Source organism: Pseudonaja textilis, chromosome 3 (genome assembly GCF_049901715.1).
Source record: "Pseudonaja textilis isolate UNSWEBS1 chromosome 3, rPseTex1.2, whole genome shotgun sequence".
Taxonomy (NCBI): domain Eukaryota; kingdom Metazoa; phylum Chordata; class Lepidosauria; order Squamata; family Elapidae; genus Pseudonaja; species Pseudonaja textilis.
The window spans coordinates 33,959,475-33,972,473 of NC_141992.1; the positions used below are offsets into that span (position 1 = coordinate 33,959,475).

The 12,999-nt window shown below is 38.1% G+C and overlaps 2 protein-coding genes across 2 annotated transcripts in view; one reads left to right on the forward strand and one right to left on the reverse strand.

Annotated features, from left to right (window-relative positions):
• ROMO1 (reactive oxygen species modulator 1) lies at positions 1–7,050 on the reverse strand. The gene is made up of 3 exons (XM_026697695.2): positions 6,921–7,050; positions 657–787; positions 1–226 (listed from the first exon to the last, which is right to left on the reverse strand). The coding sequence occupies exons 2-3, from the start codon at positions 785–787 to the stop codon at positions 118–120; spliced, it is 240 nt and encodes a 79-aa protein (XP_026553480.1). The 5' UTR covers positions 6,921–7,050; the 3' UTR covers positions 1–117.
• The window catches only part of NFS1 (NFS1 cysteine desulfurase), a 21,503-nt gene continuing 15,513 nt past the window's right edge, over positions 7,010–12,999 (forward strand). The window contains exons 1-4 of the mRNA XM_087929223.1: positions 7,010–7,192; positions 7,778–7,845; positions 8,966–9,082; positions 9,231–9,314. Coding sequence (XP_087785349.1) covers positions 7,099–7,192; positions 7,778–7,845; positions 8,966–9,082; positions 9,231–9,314 — 363 coding nt within the window. The 5' untranslated portion in view covers positions 7,010–7,098. The remainder of the gene's footprint in view (positions 7,193–7,777; positions 7,846–8,965; positions 9,083–9,230; positions 9,315–12,999) is intronic.

The following is a 12,999-nucleotide window of genomic DNA, read 5'->3' on the forward strand; positions in this document are numbered from 1 at the left end:
AAGGGCTGAGATACTTTTATCTTATTCCTGGTACAAAGTTTTCTTATTTTACATAACAGGATGTGGACTAACAGGGGCATTAGTCTTCATGGTAAAAAAGAATAAAAGAAATTCAAGTTAACAGCGGATTCCCATGCCAATAGCCATAAATGTCCCAAACGTTCCACCACTCTGCATCATGGTTTTGCCAACGCCACCCATCAGTTCTCGTCCTCTCATGCCAATCCTAAAAAAGAAACACAATGTTGAAAGTTATTTTTCAAAATAAGGCAAAGAAAATCATCAGTGGAAGATTAAAAAGTGTCAGGACAAAGAACACCAAAGTTGCCTGCAGGATGTGAATGTCTGTTTCCTTCCTGATCAAAATATGGTTTCAAGGACAGCCCGCACCCAAGCTATGAAAATTATGTTTTTCATGATTTCCTTTAGTCGTTACAGTGTATTCAATACTTCACAAACATAATGAGACCTGTATTTAGGAGTATTTGGTAATTCTTAAAAAGTACATCCAAACAGTCTACAAATTTTAATGTCAAGGTTAAGATATTTAGTTATTAATATATATATTGTACCAAATGGCAGCTTTGCATGCCATAAAGAAGATTTACTGTCATAAATATACTGCACAAAACTATGGAATTTGATCTCCAACATACCTGACACAAGAAAATGTGCCAAATAGTGCACCTGCTGCCATGCCAACAGCAAAGCCCATCATAAAGCCCATTTTTACTCTGTCAAAACAACTGGGCTGGGACTGGCCATATGATCCCACTGTCACAGGCATCTAGAAAGAAAATTAAGCACACATGTAATATATATTGCTTCTAAACAAAGAGGATCCTATTTTCAATTGAAAGGAATATTTATTTGTATTACTAAGAATTTTAAAGCATTTTAAAATCATCAGTGATAATTTAAGCCTCTTTCTGGTAAAAATACACAAATATGTATGGTTATATCCATCAGACCTTTGCAAACAAATCATTGTGCATAAGCCACAATTTCTAATAAAAGGATGTATATAGTTGCCTAGAAACATAAAATATAGCTATTCTTTTCCTTCAAATCCAATGTCCTTTATAAAATAGTACAGAAGTATGTTCCAAAATAGATATAGATATAAAAACTAAGTATCTTTCCCAATCATGATTAATGAAATTTGGAATTTAACCTCTGGAAGTACAGGAATGTCAATAATCAATTACACATTTTCAGCTTGCTAATCAATCCTTTACTGAATTATCAATTTATCCTTAACTTGTTCAGCATAATTTTCAAGACAATATGTTTTAAATAAAGCCATTTGGCTTCTCTATGGACATTAGGGATAATAACAAATGCATAGCTATTCTATGAATTCTTTCCAACAAAGATTATTTTGATTTAGGACTGTAAATCATTCAGGTTGCAAGCGAATGTTAAAAAATACACTCCTGAAATAGTAACTTGGTGGTCTAGTGCAGAGGATAGCATTCAATCAATCTTGGCCAATTTCAAAAAGCTAAACAAGGTTGGAATTTGTTTTTACTATGAGCCTCAAAGAATCTCATATGATTAAAACTAGTATAACAGCAACATGAAGTAGGATGGCAACTGCAAATCATATTTATATTGTTACCAAAATTGAATGAAGTTCCTAGAATCAAGTTAAATTCAGGAGAGATTTTAAGAATATAAAAACTTGTTAAATTGGATCAACTCTAAAGTTCTCTTTTCCCCAGTAAACAATGAGATGCAGGCAGCTTAATGCTAGAACAAGCTAATCTTCATCTCTCTAGCAGCTGGTAATTGAGATATAATATCTCAATCTAAGGTACTAGAGCCATTTCGGTGTAGTAAAAGCATCAAGCTAGAAACTAGGAGATACGAGTTCTTGTCCGACCTTGGGTACAAAGCCAGCTGGGTGACACTGGGAAAACCATTTTCAGCCCAAGCAAACAGGTAATGAAAAACTATTCCTAAAATCTTGCCAAGAAAACTATGTACTTGTTCAAGTAATCGTCAGCAGTTAAAACTGGCTTGAAAGCAAAAAACAACACACAGTAATAAGCAGCCATCAAAATTAAAAAGTATGCGCCATTTAGAGTACTTTTCTCCATGAATTTATCCCATCCCCTTAAAGCGGGCTAAACCAGTGTTAAGACGGAATATCAAGAGAATGTGGAACAGTTAACCAAAATAAATAAATAAATCTCAGTCTTGGGAGAGTATGAGAAGCAAACAAACTCAAATTAATGGTCATTTTCATGGACTCTACACAGACATTTAGTGACTCCTGTTTCTTGATTATCTGTCTACCTTGAAAGGATAATATGGGGATAAACCAGAATAATATGCAAACACACATATTCCAGTTATGCTGGTTTCTAGCAGCCTTTGATATCATTGATTATGGTATCTTCTGCACTGACAGTGAATATTGGAAATAAGAAAAATGCTTCAGTAATTTTCTTCCTCCTGAGTGGCCAGTTCCAATTGGTAGTGGTGGTAAATGGGGAGAGATTGGCTACTCATTGGCTACTCATTATGAAATGCTGTGAGGCTCAACCTTTTCCTATTGTTTAACACATGGGTGTCAAACTTGTGGCATCACATTACTGTCACACGATGTTTTTTCCGTTCAGAGATGGGGTAGGCATGGCCTGCACATGATGCATCTGGCCTGCAGGCCACCAGTTTGACACTTCTGGTTTAATATTTATATGAAGGTCCACAAGAGGTTAACTGCTGGCATAGAGAATAAAATAAAAATATGTTGATGATATCTAATAATATGTCTGTACCCTGGGCTGGGTGAAGGTTATGAAGGACTTTCTGATCCAATGCAGGCCGTTAAGGGTCTAGCTGGCAAGAAACAGACTTACATGGCACCTAACCAGAATAGTAGCTGTGAATTTGAGAACCAACCAAATGTAGAGTCTATCTTTAAGTCTGGACAGAACAGCACTCTCCTGAACTTATGAGAAGGTTCTGCCTGGATTAATTGCTCCTGCTTGAATAACAGGTTGATGCCATGGTCAGTGTTAAGGTAATTCCCCGTTAGGAGAATGAGTGCACACAAGGAGACATAGTGAGAGCGATGTTGAATAACACACGACCAGCACACAGACACACTGAATAGTAAAATGTAGGTTTTACTTCCAGTAAACAGTTAAGCAAAGTTCAACAAACAGTCCAAGTCATACACAGTTAAAGCAATCAGTTTTCAGTCCAGGGATAATCCAAATAACAAAGTCCAGTATCATACACAGTTCAGTAACAGACTTATAACAACCCAAGAAGAACGACGATCAGCAACAGTCAATAGGGAGAAATGCAGGAACCAAAAACAGCAACCATCAGAACATCTAGCAACTAACAACAGAACTAACAACCCAGGTTTCTGGCTCCATCTTATGGCCATTTGAGGAACCACACCCAATTACAATTTTAGCATTCCCTTAAAGAGACAGTATTAAACCTCTATCCTGGTTTATATATTTCCAGCCCAACTGTTAGGTGACTATCAATTCCTAACAGTCAAGAGGCTTTGTATAACAATAAAGGATTAATAAAATGGTTCTTAAATTGTTTGACCCTATTACCTTGTTTCTCAATCTTGAATAATAGCATCACCCTCACAGAAACCTTAAGACTCTTGTTTACACACTGGATCCTCAGCTCACAAAATTGCTCCATTACCTCCAAGGATATGTTCAAATCATCCCAGTTTAAGAAGCACTGCTTTAATTAGTGCTCTAATTAAATTAAGCGGTTGGATTATAGAAAATGCTTGACATGAGGCTGTCCTTGAAGACCACCCAGAAGCTTCAGATGGCGTAGTATGCAATTGGCATGTCTAGTAATGGGCATATCATGGTATTCTCATGTAATATCATTAGTATGGGAGTTACATTGTTCCCTTTGGAACAGTCTCAGATGTACATTTTCAAATAATCTTAAAAAATATGCTCCCTTTAGAAAAAACAAATGAATAAGATCATACTGTCCCTGAGTAATGTTACATTGGATTTATGTTTTATAATTGATTGTATTATATCTCATTATATCAATACTGTTTTCGGGTAAAAGCATTTATTTTACAGGAATATATGAATTATCCTTCTGAAAGATTTTAAGCATGACATTTAAAAAAAAAATTCCAGCATCTAGGAGTGTTAACATTTTCACTAATAAGCCATTATGACTCCATGATTCAAGACTAGTTCCATCTTATCCAAAAAAATGTGTTCTGCTATCAGATTGTGAAGAATAGGATGAATGAGTGGGATTGAAACTTGAGACTGACAGAAATACGGTTAAGAGAAACATATTTATTTTCAATAATTTCCAAGACTTAATAATGAATTGCTCCTTAAGAGTAATAAAAGAAGTAGCTGATGGTCTGGCTGAATTATATCTGTCTGAATCTTTAAGAAATCCTATAGAACTGAGGAATGGCAATTGTCCCTATCTTCAAAAAGGAGAAAAAAGAGGAACGAAGGATCACAGATTGAGCACTGATGTCAAAAATGGGGAAGATTCTAGAGCAGATCATAAAGATAAAAAAAAAATCTTTGAAAACTATACTTGAATTACTAAATGTCAACAAAGATTTGTCAAGAACAAATTCTTGCCAGATGATTCTTTTCATTTTTTAACAGATAACTATTTTTAGTGAAAGTAAATTGTGAACAACAGTAGCAACTTGGTATGGATGGGCAAAACATTTCATGCACAGATCATTCTGAATAGTCTGTGCAGACTGAAACATGTCTGTTCTACCTTCACTTACACTACAGTTTGGAACACGTGTGTATTATTCATTCATAGACCCAGAATATACAGGCTCCTGAGTGAAGTGAGTGGTGGAAAAAGGACTGTCAGTGAAGGAAACAGTGCACAGTAGTGACTACAGAAAGGGAATGAACATATGGAGAGATCAGAAGAGGACAAATGCATAGGACATATGAGAGGAAAGCAAAAGAGGGGATAAGGTACTCCTTCAGATTAGTTTTGGTCAAAATCCAAGATGTTCAGGGTTTGATTTAGTTGGATTAGAAAGACACAAAGTGTTTATTCCATGCACACATAATATACCTTATACATCATGCATGCTCTCATAAGCTAGTTAACAGTAGACCTGGTCACACGATAAATCTGTATGTATATGACTCATACTCAAGGAATGCTTGTCAATGACTCATCAAATTGAGGACAGATTTTCAACCACTAGGGATCCTCTGCTTTTTAGTATATATCATGGATTGGAATGTGGATCCCCATCAAATTTCTGGATATCCAAAAACTGGTTGGAATAACTAGTACTGTACTCTGGAGCACAGAAATAAAATTCATTGAATTTCTTGGTAAGTTTGAGTGATTGAAAATAATAGAATGAAATGTAACAGAAACAAACAAAAGTTCTTCACTCAGAAAAGAAAAATCAAATGCACGTGGGTAGGATAGGGGATACCTGGATTGGCAATGATACTTGTGAAAAAAATCATGAAAAAATTTACAATTTTAGATTGCAATAACAAGTGTGATTTCCAAACCACAGAAAATAATTGTTCAATTTTTTTTCTGTTTTGGTTAGACCTTACCTAGGAAATGGTTTTCAATTTTGGGAATCATATTTTAGGAAGGACTTTTAAAAGAATTATTTGGGGATTAGAAATTAAGACCTATTTAGAAAGATTAAAGGAACAGAGTATGTATAGTCTTCAGGTACACAACTGAAGTAGATCAAGGCCCTTTTCTTCCAAGGCACAGAACTCGGGAATAATCAATCTAAATTGCAGGAAAATGATTTCCACTTCAACATTTACCTAAAAGTAAAAACAGTTCAACAGTGAAACCAATTATCCAGAAAAGTAGTATCTGCTTCACTGGATATATGTTCAAAAGGATTAAAGATGATTTTTCAAGGATGCATTAATACAGATTTCTATAGATTGAACTTGATGCTATAAATGACCCCTTCCAGTGGATCTATTTAGCAAAAACAAATTAAAAACTTTAAGTAGCTTCTAAATAAAGATATGAACACATTTGTAAATATTTGTTTGAATGCAAATACTAGTAAACTAATTCAGGGAACATGATTTAATTCTCTGTCCCCTAACATTCAGATATGTATTTTAAATCTGCAGATGTGACACTGATATGCAGTATTAAACAATTTAAAAGACGGTACAATTGCATTAATATTTGTATATATTATGAACATCAAATTTGTTCATAAGTTTATATCCAATCCATAAACAAGCAAATTTCTTTCCTCACAGGAAAATTTATCAGTTTCTAAAGCTCTAAAGTTTAAAAGGTACAATGAAAAATTCTTAGGGGAAAGAAAGCTACGTGCACTACGGCTTATCACGTTTCTGCAAATGAGATTTTAAAATATCACGAGCCTGTCTTTTTCTTGTATTCTTTCATTGTAAGTTCCTGAACTCCTATTCTTAAAAGTGTTTGGGTTACCTACAATAAACCACAACGACCATACATATATAAGTGATAAAATCGGGCTGATCACTAGGTTACCGCCAAGACGTAGAAAACCAGGGTTTCTTTAACCATGTTTTACATGCAAACGTTCAATTGGCTACCAAGTTACAATATTATCAAGGCTGTGTTCATACAGCATTAAGACCAAACTAATTAAAGAATTTGATGCGTATTTAGGCCAACGCAACTAAGGCACTGATAGCTGTGACTGTCTATACACTATTGTCTATACACTATTGTCTATGAAATGTATATGCCGTTCGTCTCTGGACGGTTAGCTTTAAGTTTGGTAAAACAAACAAATACATTTAAAAGGCCTCTCCTCAGAAACTGGTGCAAAAAAAAAGAAATCAATCCGGAAGCGCTCCAAATGTCGAGCCGCCTGAGATAAACCCCTCGGCCCAGTTACCGGCGGGACCGTCTCTCACCTCGACCCTTGAGAAGTCTCTCCAACGACGATCTCTTATAGTTCGATCTGTTTCCGGCTCAGTCTGATGACGAAACAGGAAACTACCTCAGACTCGGGTGAAGGGTCAACTGGCAGGCGCTGCTGAGCTTTGAAACTGCGTTGTGTTAAGGAGCGTGTAGGGAACCGAAGAGAGGGGGATGATGTTGATATTACGGCCGGCGGCATTGTGGGTCTCGAAAGGGCGGGTGATTTTCCAAGGAAGGAGGTTTTCGGAGGCTCTGCCCCAACAAGGTAACTGCTCGTTTCTTTCGAAGGGAGGGCTGACCTGGCTGAGATAAAATCAAGAAAAGTGCCCTGGATGCACTGTTGTAGGTATTGATCTACAAGGATCTATCCTAGCGAAAAATTCAGCAGATCTGAGTTTGAAGTAGCCACAATATACAGCAGAGGTCTCCAAACTTGGCAACTTGTGGACTTCAACTCCCAGAATTCTCCTGCCCAGCATAGCTGAATTCTGGGAGTTGAAGTCCACAAGTCTTAAAGTTGCCAAGTTTGGGGACCCCTGATATACAGGCATCTTCTTTCTCAGATTTAGTGACATCTGCCTGCAGTGTGGTGTTTTCCTTTCTTCTGTTGGCTAAGCATATCGCCTACAAGGGTAAAGTTTTTTTTAAAAAAGTGTCATGTTGACACTCACAAGGTGTGACCTTTGAGCAGCATTTTTTTTTGCATTTTGGAAACAGGTTCTCATATGGTAGAGATTTAAGAAGTTGGAGTTCAGAGTCGTACACACACACACACACACACACATACACACACACACACATACATTTCAAAGTGAGTTTCTTAAAGAGTTGTTGTATTGTCTTTTGCTAGGTAAAGGCCATGTTGATGAATCTTCACTCCGGCCGCTATATATGGATGTCCAATCAACTACCCCTCTGGTATGTTAACTAAATTATGGTTTGGGAAGATTTTGTTCTTTACTAATAGAAAAAATAAAACTAAACTGTATTTACAGGATGGTTGTATGCATACTTGTTTAGGGACCTGTCCTATTGCAGTTAAATGTTCTTTAGGAATAGACTATATTCTCTTATATATTTTCTCCAAGAGCTTAATAGGGAATATGTAGGAATCTCTCTTTATTCTTTTACACAATGGCAACTCTGTGAGGTAGTTTGGATTTGGCTATCCCAAAATCAACAGTTTCCAATGGCTTTGAATCTGAAGGTCCTTGTACAGGATTTTTATCACTATGTTGCATTGGTTATTTGGTGGCTTCCATGTTTAATACAAAAGCTATCTTCATAAAACAGAGTGGTGAGGATAATAGTTGTAATCCAAAATATCTGAGGTCTCCAAATGATCTACTCTGGTATGTAATGTTTGATTCCTACACTCATCTAAATAGCAACACTGAATTAAACTTGATTAATGAGAATATATAGAGACTTGAGTGTAAAAAACTTTATGTTAACTTATTTAAAAAAGGGCCTAAAGCTATCTCAATATTATACATCAAAGCTGTGTAATGATCTGAATTCAAAGGGAAAAATGATTTGGAGCATACAGACTACTGATATTACATCTGACAGAAATGTCTTAAATAAGTTATCTTCTCATGGGAGAGAATCAGTTTGGTGTAATTATTAAGGCATCAAGTTAGAAATGAGATCATGAGTTCTAATCTAGCACAGGCACAAAACCAGCTGGGTGACCTTGGATCAGTCATAGGAAGGAGTCCATGACAAACCACTTTTGAAAAACCTTGCAAAAAAAAAACCTCCAGGGACTTATCTAGGCAGTTTCCAAGAATCAATGTTTGAATGAAAGAAAAATAAGTCATGTTTAAGGAAAAACTGACAGGTACAATGCCCATGCCCCACGTTGTCTCAAAAATGTTCCCTTTTGAATTAGGATTACTACACTGCCTTTTATATATGCATCTATATGGACTTATATATATTGTATCTCTGTTAACAGATATATTCCTGACATTCATGAAAATCAAATAAGAGCAAAAACAAAATAAAATGGATTGCTATGTTTCTTATGTTCTAGGACCCAAGGGTTTTGGATAGCATGCTGCCTTATCTTGTGCATTACTATGGCAATCCGCACTCTAGAACTCATGCATATGGTTGGGAAAGTGAAACTGCAATGGAAAAAGCCAGACAGGTGAGAATATTGTTTTGTTCTTAAAATTAAATAATACATCTGTTTCTGCTGTATTGTTAAGCAGTTTTGTTCTGGAAAATGTTAGATTTTCCCCCCCAAAAAAGTTCTGCTCTAATATACATTCATGTATTCCTTTTTTCCCCTCCAGCAAGTTGCATCACTAATAGGAGCAGATCCTCGGGAAATTATTTTTACCAGTGGGGCCACAGAATCAAACAATATAGCAATTAAGGTAAGTGTGTGTGTGTGTGTGTTTATGTTTATAAATAAAATTTATTGGCTACCCATCTTACTATAGGATAACACTTGGTGGCTTACAGTTACATCTAAGTTAAAATATAAAAAGTTAAAATCAAACCTTAAAACCAAAGACACTTGGGGAGGGCAGGGGTGGAGTGTGGGGGAGGTGGAATCTGTTATTACTCAACCAAAAACCTCCATTGCGCTGTTCCCCCATTGGGGCTCCAAGTCAACTGGCAAAGCCAATATATTGCAGTATTGATTAAAAATATTATTATAATAATTTCTCAGTACTATGAGTATTAAACAATTGTTGTGTTCCCCTTTAGTTGTAAGGAAGACATGTATTTGAATAAAGCAACAGCTACTAGTAACATACCCATATTCAGTTTTTAGACTATAAATAAATGTTATAATCTCAGAAATTCCATTTGAGATGTTGTATATATACTATACTGTACTTAAATTTACTGAATGCTATTTTTCTTTAAACAAAATATACTTTGAAATTGTTATTTGGAATTTTCTTGTAATTGTGCATTTGTATGCTAGCATTATGGAGCATTTTGAGACACAAAAGAATAAAGCATGGCATGACGTTAAGGACACTTCATTTGATTCCTTTTTTCTTTCCCTTCTTGAAAGCAATCAGTCAACATTCCATTGCCTCTGAGCATTTGTGGCTTTTAATCTTAAGTACATTTACATTATATTTTCTGTTTCTAAAGTTACATCGTTTTTCCTTCTTTTCATAATCTAATCTTTTTAATTATCAAATCCATAAATGAGTAGGTTGGTGTTGTTGTTAACGCCTAGAAAACAGGAGACTGAGTTTTAGTCCTGCTTTAGATATGAAAATTTGGGTGGTGACTTCGGGTCAATTACTTTGTCTCAGTCCACTTCACCTCACAGGGTGATGGTTGTGGGTAAAATAAGAGAAGGATAGGTACTCAGGCTTGAACTGTATTTTCAGCAAAAAATCCATAATGGGTTTCCAGCCACTAATAAATGTAATCATTGGTCTTTTTTCTAAACAAAAACTTCATTAACATCTTTTGGAATGGAAGCATACTTTATTTTTGATGTTTCTGACTATATACCTACTAATTCAAAAATCTCTTGTACTATTTGAACTGTTATAGCATTTTGTGTCATTTTATACATTCCTGTAATAACTAAAAACCAAAGGCAATTTTTCACTATTTTCCCCTTTTCTGCCTGGAATCTAGTGTCCAACATGGAATCTAGTATCCAATTTGTGAAATCATAGTCTCAGATAAACATTATGCCTTAGGATAGTTAAATAAGAAATTTCTGAAAGTGATTACAAACTGAGGTTAGTAAACTCGGTGTCTTCTAAAAGACTCAGCTGGGGCTGTGAACGTAATGGTTGATGCAGCCTCTTCTCCTCCATGCTGCATCGAGAGCCCAGGATGGGTTGACTCCTTCCTATGATGTCATTTAGCTGAGTCTGTACTAAGATATAAAAGCCAGCCCCCGGAAGAGACCCCAGCTTTTGACTCAGCTCCTTTCAGTCAGTAGCTGTGTCTCTGAAAGCTTCTGTTAGATAACACTCACCAGCGATCTTCAGTGCCGTTTTTCCTCGTTTCAAGAAGCCTTCCACCACGAGGTGAGCAGCCATTTGGTAAGCCCGGGGCCCAATTTATACCCAATGGGGCTTAATACAAAAAATTTACAAACAGTTTCTTTCCATCGTAAGAGCCTTTATTCTTCAAATGGAGCAAGATAAGGGTCAGGCAGAGTCGTCCCCCCCCGCGGAACAGTCTCTTAAGCCAATAAGAGAAAGAGCAATGCATCCGATCAGTCCAGAGGGAGGTGGCTGCTAAAATCAGAGCTAAGGCTCTAGCCCCTAAGAAGGCAACTCAGGCTGAGTTGAGGGCAGAAAAGCGCAGACATGCAGCCCTACAGAGGCAGTTCAACAGAACTATTCAACAGAAGGGAGTACAACTACAGAATGTTTCAGGTGATACCTGTGGGCCCCAGCCAAGCCCTCCCAGGGGAGGAGAAGTAATCTATGAGCCTTTCCATCCTCCATCCTGGTCTCCTGAGGCTTTTGCAGTACAATGATCCTCAGGATCTAAGGAGATCTGGGCCTTATTTCCAACAGGCTTCTGGGCCCTATGCTCCTCCCCCTCCCTCCAGGCCTCGAACCTCTTCTCAATCTAGGCCTGAAGCCACCTTCACTCCCTCAGCAGCGAGCCTTTGGCCTTCTGCCCCTACCTTTGAGCATAGACCAGGGGATATCCAAGATGATGTCTCTTTGGCCATTAGGCAGGGATTGGCTGAAGGCTTCAAGCAAATCCTTTGACTTCCGGAAAGGGTTCAGGCCCTTCTCCCTTCTCAATTTATAAGTTGCCCCAGGACCTCAGGGTCCATTCTTCTCTATCAGAATGGGAGGAGGTTGATGAGGAGGGAAGGGCTTCACCATCTGAACATAGTTACTCCTCTTGTTCAGAACGTGAAGAGGGCGAGACCTTTGACCAAAATCTTCAGGGGAAGAGGACTCTTGCCCAGAGCAGACATCCTTTGCATTGGTCTTCAATCCTTCTCTCTTCAGGCCATTACTCAGCATGGCCTTGATCACTGCCAAGCTGTCGCCAGAGGAAGTGGCTCCTGAGCCACAAGGAATTCCCTCTAGCCAGGGAGACTCTTTCTTCTCCAAGCCTGTTGTGCATGCAGGGGTTTTGCCTTCTCCCACTTGGTTCCTGGAACAGTGCTCAAGGAACAGTGTTCTTCCCCTTCGGCAGGTCCTCGCCCATCTTCTCTAGGTAAGCGTTTCTACAACGTCAGCGCAGCCCTGGACAATTCCCTGGCAGTGCCTTCTGTTGACATTCCGGTTCTGGCCTCGTTCCCATTTTCTGGCACTCTCACATGGGCAGCCATATGGTGGCTGCACCAACTCCAGATTAGATTGCCTACATCTGACCTTCGGTCTCACCAAAGCCTTAATAAGATTATCGCAGCGGCGGAATTCACTGCAGATGCCACTCTCAATTCCGCCAAATTTGCATCTGAGCCATGGCATCTTCAGTAGCAGCAAGAAGACTGTTATGGCTCAGAAATTGGCAGGCGGAGTCATGTCGTAAATGGAAGCTGGTTTCAGTTCCATTCGCGGGCGATAAACTTTTTGGCAATGCTCTGGAACCTTATCTCATCGAAACCAGAGATAAACGTAAAATTCTCTCTTCCTCTGGGAAGAGAGCCGACTATCGCCCAGCTCCTTATACTGGTAAACAGCCCTTTCGGGAGGGTGGGAGTCGTTCCTGCCATCGCTCTAAGTAATCCCTCGTTCTCCCCACCCATCGGAGGTCGCCTAGCCTTCTTTGCCTCCAAATGGGAGGAATCAATGGCGGATGCCTGCGTGCTCAGCACTATTAGGTCAGGATTACAATTGGACTTCTTAATGCACCCCCCCCCCAATTTTTGATCTGTCCTGTCACTCGGGACATTTCAAGGCAAGACCTCATGAATCAGGCCATTCAACTCCTTCTTGAAATCTGAGCTATTCAAACCTGTTTCCCCCTCTCAATGGGGACGTGGGCTTTATTTTCGCCTTTCATTGTTCCCAAAGCCTCAGGGGGGGTAGTGAACCATCCTGGATCTAATATTTCTCAACCAATTTGTAAAATAGAGGCTATTTAAAATGCACTCTATTT

What these genes read in the sequence shown, in the direction of transcription:
- ROMO1 (XM_026697695.2), bottom strand. Translation starts at nt 787, where the DNA reads ATGCCTGTGACAGTGGGATCATATGGCCAGTCCCAGCCCAGTTGTTTT. An exon ending in GGCACATTTTCTTGTGTCAG is followed by an intron (nt 227 to 656) that starts GTATGTTGGAGA and finishes TTTCTTTTTTAG; the next exon opens with GATTGGCATGAGAGGACGAG.